Source organism: Solanum lycopersicum, chromosome 6 (genome assembly GCF_036512215.1).
Source record: "Solanum lycopersicum chromosome 6, SLM_r2.1".
Classification (NCBI taxonomy): domain Eukaryota; kingdom Viridiplantae; phylum Streptophyta; class Magnoliopsida; order Solanales; family Solanaceae; genus Solanum; species Solanum lycopersicum.
Window position 1 is genome coordinate 7444082 of NC_090805.1, and position 17430 is coordinate 7461511.

General features: G+C 37.3%; 2 protein-coding genes across 2 annotated transcripts; one reads left to right on the forward strand and one right to left on the reverse strand.

Annotated features, from left to right (window-relative positions):
- Positions 1-1486: 1486 nt before the first annotated feature.
- Positions 1487-4117, reverse strand: LOC138349200 (uncharacterized). Its single transcript, XM_069299531.1, has 6 exons — positions 3861-4117; positions 3355-3638; positions 3186-3312; positions 2132-2204; positions 1715-2039; positions 1487-1617 (listed from the first exon to the last, which is right to left on the reverse strand). The coding sequence occupies exons 1-6, from the start codon at positions 4115-4117 to the stop codon at positions 1487-1489; spliced, it is 1197 nt and encodes a 398-aa protein (XP_069155632.1).
- Positions 4118-9488: 5371 nt separating this feature from the next.
- On the forward strand, positions 9489-12047 carry LOC101248978 (putative clathrin assembly protein At2g25430). The gene is made up of 2 exons (XM_004240544.4): positions 9489-9725; positions 9880-12047. Exon 2 carries the CDS (start codon positions 9893-9895, stop codon positions 11816-11818), a length of 1926 nt encoding a protein of 641 aa, XP_004240592.1. The 5' UTR covers positions 9489-9725; positions 9880-9892; the 3' UTR covers positions 11819-12047.
- Positions 12048-17430: the final 5383 nt, after the last annotated feature.

The following is a 17430-nucleotide window of genomic DNA, read 5'->3' on the forward strand; positions in this document are numbered from 1 at the left end:
CAATCACTTCAACGTAATTGTATCATAATTCATTCGATAACAAATCAAGATCATAAGGCCCATGCAAGGCTAAATCGTTTTGGTGATAGAGCATGAATTCATCATGCAATAGTATTGAAAACCACTTCCAAATAAGTAGATAATCATCAATAAATTCATATTATGCCTTTAAAATCAGTTTGATAAAGAACACATGGAAGATTGAAGAAGAAAGTGTTTGATCATATTTTCCTCTTTTGAAATCTTTGAGAATGGCTCTCTAGATGAAAAGATAACTAGAGATGAAGATCACCATACATTTGTCTAGTTGAAAACCTCTTAAAATTGATAATTCATCCATGGAAAATCCAGATTGAATCTGTTCTTGAGCTTCACCAACAATGGTGGTTTCTAGAGGGAGTATTTTTGGAGGGAAATGTTTCAATCTTGTGAGAGGATTCTAGATTGGGGCGATCACTTTTTTGATGACTTATATACACCCAAAAATTTCTAAATTAACCTATTATAGTCAGTTTAGGACGTGGGGTAAATTTCCCATTCGCCCCTTTAATGAAACAGACGCGCGCTGCCAGTTGCAGGCCACCCGTGATGAAGGCAATGACGTGGCATCGTGGCCTTGAGGGGCCGTGTCTGGCCTCCGTCGTTGGGTACTTAGACAAATATTGTCTTGAGACCTGCCCAAGTCAAGTATCCATCAACGATACCTGCTCGACAGGCCGTTGGTGGACCAACGATCCGTCATTTGCTCCGCCAATGGACATTGCCCAAGCAGTGTCTTAGGCAGCTTTGGGTCCTTCTTTTGGGGCCTCTTGTGGGGTCCTTTCGAAGTTTTACCCGGACGTTTACAATGTGATTATAACTTTTAACATTTTATAGAACTTTCACATAAATTTAATCCAAAAAAACACCTACAAGACGTCAAATTAGCCTTGTCCCCAACATGACTTACGATGAACGTCTTAGGGGCTATCTTTCGAACGCCTTGGACGTTCTTGGACGTTTGACCTCTAAACTTTACAAAACTTCATATAAAAACATTAAACATCATTTTAAACCATTTTAAGACATATTAGTCTCAGTTAATACAGATTTAGGCATGCATTGACACAGGAGGCACATAAGAGACTAGTCATCGAACGTCTTTATTATCCCTAGACGTTCGACTTTCAAATCGCTTCAAACTTTGTACACTGCCTATAAACCATATAATAAGACATTTTAGAACCTTATAACATCATGAAACACCCATAAAAACATATAACCACATATTAGGCATCTAGGTGACTTAGTTGTTGAACGTTTTTGTCGCCCCTTAACGTTCGAATTACCATACCTCAAATATTTTAGCTACTGCCTATATACTATATTTTAAGCATATTTAGGACATTATAACTTGAATAAAAACATGTTAATACTCCCCATGCTCAACCTGCTCAAAGCATCAACTACAACATTTGCCTTCACTGGATGGTAGTGGACACTCATGTCATAGTCCTTTAATAGCTCCAACCATCTCCGCTGACATAGATTCAACTCCCTCTGTACGAACATGTACTGGAGACTCTTTTGGTCTTTGAACACATCCACGTGCACTCCGTACAAGTAATGCCTCCACAACTTCAATGCAAACACCATAGCTGCCAACTCCAAGTATGAGTGGGATAATTCTTCTTATGAACCTTGAGTTTTCTGGATGCATAAGCTATAACCTTACCACCCTGCATAAGAATACAAGCAAAACCAACCCTAGATGTGTCACAATACACAGTGTAATTTTCACCACATTTAGGTAACGTAAGCACTGGGACTGAAGTCAGCCTGTCCTTGAGCTCCTGGAAACTCTTCTCACAAGTCTCCTCCCATTCGAACTTGGATTTCTTCTTAGTTAAAGTTGTTTGTAGGGAAGCAATGGAAGAAAAACCATCCACGAAACTGTGGTAGTAACTAGCCAATCCCAGAAAGCTATGGATATCGGTGGGAGTAAGAGGTCTTGGCCAGTTCTCAACAACCTCAGTATTTCTTGGGTCCACCTCCACACCCTGATCGGACACAACATGACTAGGTAGGTCAGTGATCTAAGCAAGAATTCACACTTACTGAATTTGGCATACAAGTAATGTTGTCTAAGTACCTTAAATGTTAGTCTCAAATGTTGTTCATGATCTTCCTTGGTCTTAGAGTAGATGAACATGTCATCAATGATACTATGACAAAAGAATCAAGGTATTCACGGAAGACTCGATTCATGAGGTCCGTAAATGCAGCTTGTGCATTAGTAAGACCAAATGACATGACTAAGAACTCATAATGACCATAAGAGTACGAAAAGCTTTCTTTGGGATATCTTTATACCTAACCCTAAGTTAATGATACCCGGAACGAAGATCAATCTTTTAGAAGAAGCTAGAACCTTGGAGATGATCGAATAAGTCATCTATTCTGGGAAGTGGAAACCTATTCTTTATAGTGACTTTGTTGAGCTGCATATAATCAATACACATCCTAAGGGTTCCATCCTTCTTTTTCACAAACAGTACTGGAGCACCCCAAGGGGATACGCTTGGCTGGATGAAGCCCTTATCAGTGTAACTGCAGCTTCAACTCTTTGAGTTCACCTAGAGACATTCTGTAAGGAGGAATTGAAATCAGTTTGGTATCGGGATCTAGGTCGATACCAAAATCAATCTCTTGTGGGGGAGGGACTCCAAGCAAATAATCAGGGAAAACATCTTGGAACTAATTCACTACAGGCACAGAGTCTATGGAAGGAATATCATGATCTAGATCATTGACACTCATAAGATGACATAATAATCCTTGGAAATTATTTTATTAGCTTTTAGGTTTGAAATCAAGGGACTTGAATGACTCGAAATGTACCCCTCCCAGATAAGCTCTAATTCATTAGGGAAACGGAATCTCACAATCCTACTATGACAATCCATTAAGGCATAAGATTTATGGAGCCATTCCATACCAAGTATGATATCAAAGTCATTCATGGGTAACTCAATAAGGTCAGCACACATAGTCTTACCACATACTACTATTGGGCAATTTTTATGAACCCTATCAGCTCTCACATTTTATCCTAAGCGAATACTAACTACAATAGGATCATGCAAACTTCATGTAGTGTTTCAAAAGTAAGAGCAAGCAAGGGAGTCACAAAATAAAGAATAGACCCTGGATCAATTAAATCATAAACAGAGGTTGAGAAAACTTCAAGCATACATGTGACCACATCAGCAGACTTCTCCTGCTCCTCCCTGCCCTTCAAGGTGTAATATCTGTTCCTATTAGGAGGCTCGGCTGCAGTAGCATTCTAGGGCTTAGGCCTAGGCTGAGAATTACCTCCAGCCTGACCCTTATTTTGTGGGAAGTCCCTGACCATGTGTCCGCTCTTTCGGCAATCAAAGCAGGCATTTGTGCCTACTCTACGCTCTCCACTGTGAAAACAACCACACTTGCCACATTTCTTTCTGGGACGCTTCATATCACCTCCATTTCCCTTCTTTGGCTCGGGTCTGCCTTCTTTAGGTGTTGCATTCCTTTGAGAGTTAGAGTTCCCTGCACTTTGATGCCCCTTCTTAAATCTTGGCTGATCACGAACTCCAAAAGTGCTCCTACCACCACCTCTGCGCGAACCTGTCTAGTCATAAGGGTTAGGCCTCCTAACCTCATGGACTCTCCTCTTCTTCCTGTTGTCCTCTACCTGCTAGACATGTACCATAAGCCTGGACAAGTTCATGTTATCATGGAGCCTTGCAGCCCGATACTCCTCCTCCAATTCCTCTTAGATCCGTGTAAGGAACCTACTAAACTCATCCCTATTGTTTGACACAAGAGAAGTGGCATACCTTGACAATTTAACGAATTTCAGGGAATATTCCCTGACAGTCATCAAGCCCTGCTTAAGGTTGATGAACTCCTCCTCTATAACCTCTCTCATCTCTCTAGGGAAGAAACTCTCCAAAAAGGTTGTCTTAAGCAGCTCCCATGTGATCGGACCTCCGCCCAACGCCCTGTTATCATGCCATATCTTGCACCAAGCCTGTGCAACATCCTTCAGCTGATACGAGGCTAGCTCACCTTTCTCAATCTCTGTGGTACCCATCGGCACCAGAATCTTCTATACCTCCTCCAAGAACTTCTGATGGTCCTTTGTAGTCTTAGATCCTGTAAAAATTGGAATATTCATCCTCATAAAATCTCGCAACCTGTTCGCCATGTTGTGGGCTGGTGGATTCTCCAGTTGAACCACCTGTCTGCTGGCTTGTGCCGTCACAGCCTTAGCCTGCATAGTGATGGCTTGAGTCATCTATGCCAAAGATGTCCGCACCTCAGCATCAGTCAACCTAGCTGGGTTAACTGGCATGGCCACTCCTGCTGCTGGAGCCTGGGGTGGAACTTGGTTGTCCCCAACAGTTGCTCCTACTCTTCCCCGACCAACGTTCCCCCTTGTGTTCATTTTCTGAAAAAAATAATAATTGATGTTAGATACGCTCATAACACCAAGAAATTATAAATTTAGGAAAGCACGATAATATCAGAAGAAGAGAAATTTTCCTACGCATCATGTAGTCTCTAATTCATGATAGTGGTGCTTCACTACCATAACTTAGGAACTACTCTATGTGGCTGATGTGAACTTATTATCCTTGGAATTTAACCTAATTCTCTGATACCACATTTGTCACGACTGGAATCTAGACCTCAGACAAGAACGGCATCATTGACCTCTCAGAGGTTGCAGACAAGCCTACATACGTGGTCATTACTTCATCTAAGTTAATTTTAGCAGAAAATTTGAAGTTTTGTTTACTTAAAATTTATATTAGAAAACATTGATCTCGCATAATACTATCTACGTAAACTCATAAGAGTTCACAACAACCATCTAAATCAAGAAAGATATAGTAATAAATATAAAATTGCCAAAATGCACCAATACAACATCTAAAAGTAAATACGAAAGAAACGCAAGTGGAACATACTCCACTAGATCATGCCTATGTCTACGCTAGAATAAATCAGAAAGCATCCTCGAATGCATGAAGGCTTACCAAATCCGGATGAAAGATCCACGTCCGGATAACTTCTGCGTCGACTCATTAGCTCTAACGTCCAACTGCACCTGCACCTACAAGTAGATAAATGTATGGAATTAGTAGACACTTATACTAAGTATGGGTATATGCAAGCACACACCACGAACATACATGATTTAGAATACCTCTATCCTAACGATATGAGCTATGGAAAGTCAAGTCACTGGACTTGCCAAAATCGAATTAGAAAAGTCATGTCATTAGAGTAACATGCATCATCATACGTATCATATTGCACACAACACATAACATATTGTATATAACACATAACTTATTGCATATAACACATATCATATATCATTTCATTCGTTCATATGCCATGAGACCCTGGAACCATGGACATAACATTAGGACTTCCCGCAATGAGGGCTCAACATATGAGACCTCAACTAGGGCGCCTTCTTTAGCAAACACAGAGTGTGCTTCATTCATTCATACGTACTTCATTTCATTTCATTCATAGGCTAGTGTAAACACCAGCAACACCTAGGATGTAGTTTAGGACTCTCATTAGGTTCACTGTACAATAACTAAGAATGACCTAGTGTCATTACATAAGTCTAGTTCACCTCTTGATTATCCTACCCAAGCACCTTAGGTATCGTTCATTTCATTGTGTGCATTACATGAGGCTAGCCTCATTCTTTATTTGGTTACTTTAACTTTAACCGACATAGATCATGTGAGCATCATGAAATCCAGTGCCTATCCCACATCGAAAAGAGGTGGAATCACTAACCAAAGTGAAACCAAAACATGCTAGCATATATAGGGAATTGAACCCTGCTACATCCCTATGTTGGCTGCATAGGTTCAAAGACAAGGAGATATAAGGAGAACCATACTCTTTTGGACGATAAGTCTCATCTCATGAGAATTACACGAACCTTTGCCTTCCCAAAAGAAGAAATTGCCACTCATAGCTAGCCTACTGGTGCTCAGTATAAAATTCCATTACATTCATCTCATACATCGTAAAAGCTGACTTCTAGCATGAGGACATCATAGCTCATTAGATGATTTCTCATCTCATCATTAGTATTAAGTATATATTAACTTCAATACTTTCATTAGAGTGTTCATGGAGGTTGGTCTCTTCATTAACTTTACACTCTCATAGGTGAGTACGTTTTGATAACATTTACTTAGGCTCATTTGAGATTGCTCTCATATTTCTCATTAGCCTTTTATCATATTGTTACCACATTCATTAGCCTTAGCTTTTTTGCCCATCATAACTACTCACCCCTTTTTACATGAATGTTCATTTCATTATATTCCAATGCACTTGGCCTTTTATTGTGTTTCATACTCTTACTTAACCCTTCTGGGGTCACATCATTCATCACATAACATCTTAGGTTCACTGACTTTATAAACGCATGCTGGACTTACGATTCCACAGACAGAAGCCATGAGGCTTCATTCGTAATTCCTCTAAGTGATTCATACTTACCCAAGCTTATGTGGTACAAGAATTATGCATCTTGTAAGTATGTCAAGATCTCAGTTTCGATCATTAAAGGAAACATTCATTTAATCATTTATTCACGTGCGACTTATGTGTCAATAAAAAATAGGACAAGGGAACCCTATATCAAATCCCTTCTATAACACTTAGTTAATTTCTTCATAATTTTTGTTGACATAAAATTCTTGGCTATGGAACCCGCGATCTATACCCCACACCTACACTTCCTTTCTTTCTGTTTTCTTGATTTTTTGTCTTAAACATTTCGGCCTGGGGGACCCAAGATCAAATCCCCACGCCCACATTCCTTTCTTTTTCTTTCTCTACTTGATTTCTTCGTTTAGACCAAGAGGGTGTGGGATCGATTCCCCACAACCTCACCCTATTTTTATTTATATTTTCTCCTTACTTTCTCATTCAGCCAAGAGGTTGTGGGTTAGATCCCCACATACCTCATTTTATTATTTAATTTTTTTATAACTTGTATATGGTGAGGTCTTGACTTCAATCCTCACTGAGTTCATGCATTATTTTTTTAAAAAAAATTAAAACTAAATTTTTACAGTAAGGTGGCCGAAACCAAATTTACGAAAAGATGGAAATTTGATCACCTTTTTGCAGTCCATTTTTTCACCCTCTTGCACGTTAAACATTAAGACATTTCGAGTAGTTTTTAGGGAGATCCTTAGGTGCATTTTTAAGGTTACTTTCTGTCAAGAATTATCATTCAATTCAGCAACTTTGAACTCATTTGAACATCATGTTTTTAACATATTCGTACACACATAATTTTTAACATTTTAACATGTCAATATCAAGCTTCAAACCATGTCTAACTCACGACACACACATGCTCAGACAAGTTAACAAACTTCACATTTTTGGAACACCTCTTTCATTTCTACATAATTCCGAATAAACATTTAAATCCATAATCACAACCAGCCCTAAAATCATCTATCAGAAGTCATACCAACTCATACTTGAATTTTTCAAAGGATCTAATGACAGGGGCATGCAACGGGGACAACCTTAGTTTTTGATTGTGTATAGACTGAACCTTAGGGGTCTCTTGGGAAAGTCGTTCAAAGATGTTCTTAAGCATTGCCAACCCCCCCCCCCTCCACTAAGTCGACGTCTCACCAAAGAAATCACAAGCACAATTCATTGAGAATTTTGTTTTTGCTTTTCGTTTTGAAGGTTATTTTTCTTTTGAGTTTTAGCATTCAAGTTCTTGATGAACTTTATTTTTTTTTCTGTTCTTTTCTTTTACTGAAGAATAATCGTGCAAGTGGGGTAGAAGTAGAGAGAGATGTGAGAATGAGTGGTAGCTTAGGATTAGGAGATTTAGTTTTGGAATTAGTCAAACTAGGACTCCACATAAATTAATAAAATTTGATTTTTTAAGGGCTTGGGTGAAATTACTAATTATGCCCTTACTTAAATCTGCAAATTTATATAAATTGATAATTTAACATTGCTTCCACCAAGGATAGATCCCAGGTGAAGCTTAACTTGCAAAAAAGAGTCAAATACAGCCGACCCTACCCGAAGTGCCCTCCTCTTTAAATTAATTAATTATTTAATTAATTTATTAGGGTAATTACAGTACTACCCCTAGCCTGGAAAAGATCATTTTACCCCTAGACCCTCCAAACCTAAGATTACCCCTTTCAAGTCCAGTAAAAACTCATCCGGGTGAATCTCTTCAATTCGGGTACCCTACATGGTTGTTTCTCACCTTGCCTAGCTCAAATAACTCACCAAGTTGGTTGGTTTGGCTGGTGCATAGGTTCCGAGGTCTGGTTCTACACGCAACAAGCCATGTGAACCCGGTCTAATCCAGACATTCTAGGTACATTTAAGCAGTACTTAGCATAGTCATTTTTTCAGGTTGTTACACTATTAAACTACCCGTTTGACCCCTTTTTTAACCCATAATCTAAATATCCGCCCCATAACCCAATACCCACTCAATTTCTCTAAAAGGAATACAAACTAAAACACCCATATTGCTTCGATAGAAGCCTCTACATACTGTAGCTTCTTCTTCATTATGTTTATCTGAATTCTCATACATCTAGCAACCCATTAGCATCCCATAAACGTCTACCATACCTCGATGAGGAATTAAGGCCTTCACATTGAGCATTTCGAGCATCGTTGTCATTGCGCTTGCAGTTCATCTTGAGAATATTCTCTGTAATATATGCAGATAGGTAAGAATATGTAGTGGACTGAGTTCTCGTCATTGCTTAAACCTACCACTAATATCTGTAAATATAGTTGTGTCAGTCCTCTAGTTTTCTTCATGAAAGCCCATACTATGTAGTTCTTATATATGCCACGACCTTAGAAATCAATATAGTGAATAACTGATATGTGGTCGTAGTTTTAAGCGATTAAATTAAGTTTCTATGTTAGGGTTGCAGCTAATCTACTGTATTGATAAGAGAGCTATTGTGGTGAGATAAATATTCAACACACATTATTGCTTTCCCATTAATTGCTGATTTTAGGAATATACCCATTGTGGTATTCAAGGTATATGTTCTAAAGTAGCAGGAGGTTTGTCTATGTATAATGTTAATGGTGATATTTGACCGTGTTAGGGAACCATCAAGCGTAATATGAGACAATTTGGGTTTTTTAATTTGGATTTAGTTTAGAGGAGATTGAGTGGATATCGGGTAATGGGGCGGATAGTTGGGTTATGGGTTAAAAAAGGGGGTCAAACGGGTAGTTTAATAGGATAAAGACATGTGCAAAAAATTAGGGTTCCATTAGTGAGAGGGGTATATGTGTAGTACATATAATTAGACGACGGAGACTTATATGAACACAAAATATAACGGAGGACATATACGTATTATTTATTAAAGTTCGGCTAAATCCGTCCCTTTTCCTAATTAAAAATGGACAAATGAATGAGGCTATTGACGAATAGCATGGTCTGATAAGAATAGTGACCTAAAAGACGGTCAGAAGAATGGCGACACTTTTCAGATCCAAAGGGTCTCACCTATTTTAGATCTTACCAATTGTTTCCAAATATATAGAGAAATTAGTTGTGGCCATTGTTGCTATACATTTGCCGCTTAAAAGCACAACTCTTGTTTTTTTACAGATCTGTATCAGCTCAGGTAAGTCTCAACTTTTGATTTTCTCTCCTAATATTTTTACTACTAGATTTTCCATTTCTGAATATATACTACTTCGTTCTCTTAATATACAAACTTCAAATTTTCTGTTTCTTGGATATACTGTTTTAACAGATCACGTTTTTGAAATTTTTAGAAACAAATCTGCCATGGCGCCCACCACCATCCGAAAAGCCATTGGGGCTGTGAAGGACCAGACCAGCATAGGGATTGCCAAAGTGGCAAGCAACATGGCACCAGAGCTGGAAGTTGCTATTGTTAAGGCTACTAGCCACGATGATGAACCAGCTGGAGAGAAGTACATAAGGGAGATTCTCCAATTGACTTCATCTTCACGGGGTTATGTCACTGCCTGCATGTCTGCAATTTCCAAAAGGTTGGGCAAAACCCGAGATTGGATTGTTGCCCTCAAGTGTTTGATGCTAATTCACCGACTTCTCAATGATGGAGATGCTGTATTTCAGCAAGAAATTATGTATGCTACCAGGAGGGGAACAAGGCTGCTAAATTTATCAGATTTCAGAGATGAAGCTCACGCCAGTTCATGGGATCATTCTGCTTTTGTAAGGACTTATGCTTTGTATTTGGATCAGAGGTTAGAATTGATGGTTTTTGAGAGGAAGCAAAATGGTGGACAGGTGGAAAGGTATGGATCCAAGGATGAACAATGGAGATTGCCCCAGAGTTCTAACCGTGGATATGGTTATGATCATGGCGACTTTAGAGATGAGCCTGGTTATGGAATGAGGAGGTCCAGATCTTCAGGTGATGTGAGAGAGTCAATACAGGAGAAGAAAGATGTGACTCCAATGAGAGAGATGAAACCTGAAAGGATTTTTGGGAAAATGACTCATTTGCAAAGACTTCTAGATCGATTTTTATCTTGTCGACCAACTGGTTTGGCGAAGAATGAAAGGATGGTCTTGGTTGCTTTGTACCCTGTGGTTAAAGAAAGTTACAAAATTTACACAGATATATGTGATGTTTTGGCTGTTCTGTTGGATAAATTTTTTGATATGGAGTATGAGGATTGTGTCAAGGCCTTTGATGCCTATGCTAGTGCAGCAAAGCAGATAGATGAATTGGTGGGATTCTATAACTGGTGCAAGGATATAGGTGTGTCAAGGTCGTCAGAATACCCAGAAGTGTCGAGGATTACAAGCAAGCTATTAGATACATTGGAGGAGTTTGTGAGAGATAGAGCTAAGGCGATGAAGAGTCCTGAAAGGAAAGTAGATAGCCAGCCAGCTCCACAGGGAGAGGAGCCAACACTGGATATGAATGTAATTAAAGCATTGCCACCACCAGAGGATTATACTGCTCCACCGCCTCCTGAACTAGAGCCTCCTAAGCCTAAGCCTGTTATTCAGGAGACCAGAGATCTGGTGGATTTGAGGGAGGAGGGTGTTACTGCCGATGCTCAGGGGAATAAATTTGCCTTGGCATTATTTGCAGGACCAGGAACAAGTAATGCTAATGGGTCGTGGGAAGCATTCCCATCCAATGGGGAACCTGAGATTACGTCTGCTTGGCAGAATCCAGCAGCTGAGAGTGGCAAGGCTGATTGGGAACTGGCTTTGGTGGAGACAGCAAGTAATTTGTCTAAGCAGAAGGCGGCATTGGGTGGCGGTCTTGATCCACTATTGTTGAATGGCATGTATGATCAGGGTGTTGTTAGGCAACATGTAGCCACTGCACAATCAAGTGGTGGCAGTGCCAGCAGTGTGGCATTGCCAGGAGTAGGGAAAAGTGCTACACCAGTTTTGGCACTTCCTGCACCTGATGGAACAGTCCAGACAGTTGGACAAGACCCCTTTGCCGCATCTTTGAGTGTTCCACCTCCCTCTTATGTGCAAATAGCAGATTTGCAGAAGAAAGAGCAATTGCTAGTGCAGGAACAGATGGTATGGCAGCAGTATGGCAGAGATGGCATGCAAGGTCAAACGAGTTTGGCCAAGATCACTACTGGAGGATACTATGGTCCAGGGCAACCCCCTGTGATGCCTTATGGAATGCCACCAGTAAACGGTGTTGGAATGCCACCTGCGGCAGGGTACTACTACAATCCTTATTGATTTTTCAGCATATAGCTTTTCTTTTTCCTTTTTTATGTTTATGTTGGGTGTTCATTATTTAGCGTTTTACCTGTTCCACTGTATTATTTTATGGCTATATCTTCCATTTGTTCATGTTTAGCGAGTCTAGTGAATGACCAGTGTTGTATTCTCTGATGTTTTTTGTAATATACCGATTTCATAATGTACTTGTTAAGCAATGCTCATTTCTAGAGGGGTGTTGTTTGAATATTGGTTGTGTTGTTAATTACATTCTTTGTTTTTCATAGGCATGTTGTTTGAATTTATTTTTTTCATAAAATATTGTGTTGTGAAACTGATTGGTAGAGAGACTTCATCTCAAGCTGCTCAGACTGAGTGACCAGATTCTAGGTCCGTTTGCCTTGATGATGTGCTGCTTTATACTGAAAGCCCTTTCCTATATAAAAATGAGTTTAAGTGGAATTTCAGAAGTTCTCAAGGCAAATATGAAATAACCATGGTCATATTATATTTGTGTCAGATAATGTGCCTAGGACCTTCTTAACTTTTTCATCGTGGCTGTGACTCTTATTCAATGATGCAGTATTCTTGAACATATTGAGTGAGAAGCTGAAACAATGAAACATATCAGTCTGCTCATATCCAGCTGCGTCTATGATCTGTCTATAATTGATTATATTAGCGTATTGAAATTAAATGTTGCATCGTGTTCACCGTATCGGACGACCCTGGCACCAATGGGATTGGTGGTGAAAACTGTTTTCATACAAAGCCAAGCCAACTCACTCTTCTTTTAAAAGAAGTTGATTGAGTTATTGTCTAAAAGAAGAGTCTAATAGAGTGCAGAGTCTTGTTAGGAATTTATTAAGCTCTCTCGTAGGAGAATACTTCAATACAGAGTTTTAATAGGTTGCCAACAACAATAAAAGCCTTTCCTACAGTAAAGGTGATAGAGCACGTTTGGAGGAGGAAGTCTGATGGTTTTACAAATTGATTGGTAAACTTTGTCAAAACTATCACTACCTGGCTTTGCTACTTGGAATTATCATACATCTCTTTTATCAACTTATATGTATAATGTACATGAAAGGGTTGATATTACTGATTACCTCGTCTCTACTCTGTCTCCTCTTTATCTCAACTGTCAACTCAGGTAAAATGTGCTTAGGCCAGCAATTGTATTTCATCTCTATATTATATTTCAAAACTTTTCAGTGACTTTGAAACACACCAATCTTGGGTATATATGTATGTGATAATCAAGTACTTTACAGAGCAGATGATATAATAGGTGAGAACCGAAGGCGGGGAATGGAGAATAATCAATCCAACCTCCTCAACTTTTGAGTCTGATTCTTGTATCGATTGGATGGCTTTGAATGAGAAGAAAAGAATGGTAATTGTTAAAGAAAATGGAAGGTGGATGAAGATGAGAGTAGAAAATAGTACAGTAGAGTGGATTAGCAAGTAATTTTTGGGTCACTATAAGTTTAGGGAAGAGTTGAAGGGTGATCTACCATATTTATGATTAAGTAGAGAGTCCATGTGACATCCACAATATGTACTTTGAAAGCGTCACACTAAACTATTGGTTCATTTTATTAGTGACCTCAAACTCCATAAGCAACGGTAATACATTGAATATGCAACTCAAGTTGATGCTTGAGCACCCACACAACCTCTAACGTAGGATTTATGTGCGCTTCAACTATTCTTGCTAGTTGTTATCTTTTATAATTACAGGTATTCTGGAAATTCATTCTACATTCCCTCCATTTCATATTAATTGGATTATTGAGGTGTTTCATACCTTAAAAGAAAAAAAAGATAAAGGCATAACTTAGGCTTAACTTTCCATTTTTTTTCCTTATCAAAATAATAAAACATTAATTCGAATACTAACAAAGGATAAAATATTATAAAAATAGTCTTGCAAATTAAACAAATTAAGTTAATTTGAAAAACTAAAAATGTCACAATAATTTAATTAATATGAAATAGAGGGAATAATTAATTGTATTTATTGTATTGTGGTTATGTTCATTAACTTTATTGGTGATTAGGTTGGTGTATGCGTCTTTGGTTTACTAAGTAGTAGGTTGTAGTTATCCTAATATAATCCATAATCAGCCAAATATGTAGTGCTTATTTATTCCATCTCTGTCTCAATTATCAATTATCAATAACAGATATTGGCACTAGCAAGACGTCTGTTTAATATGTCTCACTTTTTGTCATTTCCCATCTTAGTCTTTACAAGGAAATCCATCCTACTTTTATTATATATGCATATACATTTTGAAGGATACACCGAAAATGTTAGTACCAAACAAATTTTTAGGTTACTTGATCAAGTCGTTTATTTTCTAATTTTTATGCATGACAATGACTTCCCATTGAGTATATGCTGATGTCGAATTGCCAAAAAAAAAGCTTAAGTCATTTACAACAACTTATAACTGTCCGCATATTTCACTTGGAAACTTTAACTAAAGTTTTTATCTATTGAACACTTATTTATTTAAAAATCCATTCTCATTAGACACAAAATGCTGACATGACAAAAAGAGTGTGTTCCATACTCCTCGAGCGCATATAACAATTAAAAAATCATATTTTTTTTTCTTTTTTTCAACTTATATACTTATTTTTTTTAAAAAAAAATAATAATAAATGGAAAAGCTTGTCTTCTTCATCACTGTAGCCATTCTCAAATTTCGTCTGCCTCTCTATCCCTAACCTTTTTTATTCTTCTTCTGTTTTTACCTTCAGTTTTTAAAAGTTATTATTATATAGATCTAGAGCTCAAATATTATAGCAAAGCTTTATTTTTTTTAATAAAAACAATATGAATTGATTATTTTTTTAAGCAAAAGTCATTATTCTTTTTTAGAAAATTATGATAGCAAGTGATTAAAAAAAATCAAAAATAGGTAAAAAGCTTTGAAAAGGAAATAGATTTTGATGACGACAAAGAAGAGGGGCAGGGGACGAGGCGTAATGGGGGTGGGTTGATTGAAAATAATTAATTTTTTAAAAAATATTTTTTATCTAATTGTCATGTGTCATAAATCTTATTAGTCTATCTACTATGTGTTTGAGACACACACTTTTATCTATCTGCCAACAAATTTTCATTTTTTATTTAATGAATATAAATTTATTAAGATTAAAATATTTAATACTTACCGACTTAAGTTAAGGTGTCTAAGTAAAATGTAAGAATAACTTTAGGAGTCTGTATATGAAAACAAACAAACAAGGAATGTCTAGAATATACAATTCCGATGTACCATGATAGTATGTAATTGGCTAGATGAATATGTTTCTCTCAACAACATTGAGCATAAAGTCTCACCCTTTTCTTTATTAGCACTTAACCTCTTCGCATTCCAAAAATTCATTTTATCCATTACGGATGGGGATATTAAGACATAAATTAGATAAAAGCTTTTTATTTTTATCCTTACGAATTATTATCAAATATTTTATTAAAATAACTAAATTGCAATTAATAATTAATTCTAATACTAACTAATAAAGGATAAAATTGAACAATTACGTTAATTTAAAAAATAAAAAATCTTTCAACAATTTAATTGATTTGAAATGGAGAGAGTACTAGTATGATTCTTAGATCATTCAGTAAGTATTTTGTTAAGGTGTTTAAACTTGTCAATATATTTCCTAATATATTTCCTCATACAATTTTGATCCACTTTTATTTTCCAAGCATTATGCACAATATCCTTGAAATCATCTTTATCAGTACAAAAATTTAAGAATTTAAAATACCTAATATCCTTATGTCATAAATTTGAACATTTGATTAGTATAGCCTATAGGTGGATGGTTTGAACCTTTTTTAGCAAGGTGTTCTATATCATTTTAGGTTTCAAATTAGTCCACTAGTGATTTATGAACACCCCAGCTAATCATTTTCATATTATGTGGATTATTCCTCTAGCCTTACATGATAAAGCTCAAATATATGTTTTATAAGGTCGTTAGCAATAAATAATCCACCGAAGAGTTAGGCTTGAATCCCACAAGTAATGGTAGAGCTAGATTTCAATCATGAAGTACACTTATGTACTACTCCGTCCATTCCATATCAATTGTATTTTTGAGGTATCTCATATTCTTTAAGAAAGTATATCTAAGACATAAATTAAACATAGTTTTTCATTTTATACTCAACAATTATTGTCAAATTTATTGAAGTCATCAAATTGAAAATTCAAATGAAGGGTAAAATTGAAAAATTATTTTAAAAATAGTTTTGAAGATTGAACAATTCAATTAATTTGAAAAATAAAATATATCTCAAAAATTCAATTAGTATGAAATGGCGGGAGTAATTTTTTATGAACTCTTTAATGAACGTTAATATCAATATAAATTCAAGAGACTTCAAACTATCAATAATGTGAATGATAAACAAATTGTTAACAAGAGCAAAGGACAAACAAATTTCACAACTAAAAAAGGAATCCTAGGAGTATGTGTAATAGAGTATCAATTTCGAGTGTGGGTAGTTGTGCTGCTGATCAACATAGTTGAATCTTAATGCGACAAACATTTATCAATCACAGAGATCGTCTTTCATGAGAGTTTTGTCAAACCTCAACATGTGTAACAGGCAATGCTAACCCAATACCTTAACATAGTTTCCTTTTCAAGAAAAATTAACAATTGAACTTAATCAATGATTATCAATTAACTCAGCCACTTAAAGCACCTTTCACTAGAAAACATAGAGTACGTATTCAGTTTGCAACCTCAAACACATGAAAATTTTTAGCGGCATTAAATATTGTCACTAATAAAGAGTGCTAAAGTCTTTACATAAGTGTCATTAGGACCAATGTCGCTAAAGGCTTTAGTGACATATACAAAGAGTGACAATTGCCGCTAAAAATACATATTTAACGGCAATTAAGAATTAAATGCCGCTAATATCATCTACATAGACAAGAATAATGACTGTACTGTGTGCTGAATGTCGAGTAAACAAACTCGTGTCGTGTACGCAACACGTGAAGCCGAGTTCCTGGAGGAACGTTCTCAGACGTGTGTACCAAGCACGAGGGGCTTGCTTGAGCCCATACATAGACTTCTGGAGTTTGCAAACATGTTGAGGGAAGCGGGGATCAACATAGCCCGGTGGTTGCGTCATGTAGATAGTTTCATCAAGCATGCCATGAAGAAAAGCATTGGAAACATCCAAACTGATTGATGAGCCAATTGTTGCGCACGACGAGTGACAGTACCAGGAGAATGGTTTCCTGCCGAATAACAGGACTAAATGTCTCAGAGTAATCAAGCCCATACTCCTGATTGTAGCCTTTAGCAACCAAACGAGCCTTGTACCTGGAAATACTTCCATCTGCATTGTGTTTAATTTTGTACACCCATTTACAGCCCACTGGGTGCCGCCCATGGGGCTTAGGTACAAGAACCCAAGTTTTCTGATCAGTCAAAGCCTTGAACTTGTCATCCATAGCATGACGCCAATAAGCATTTTTTGAGGCAACAGAGTAGGTTGTTGGTTCACTATCGGGAAGGGGTGTATTTGGTAGTATGGTAGCCTGAAAGGTTTTGGGTTTAATGATACCGGCTTTGCCACG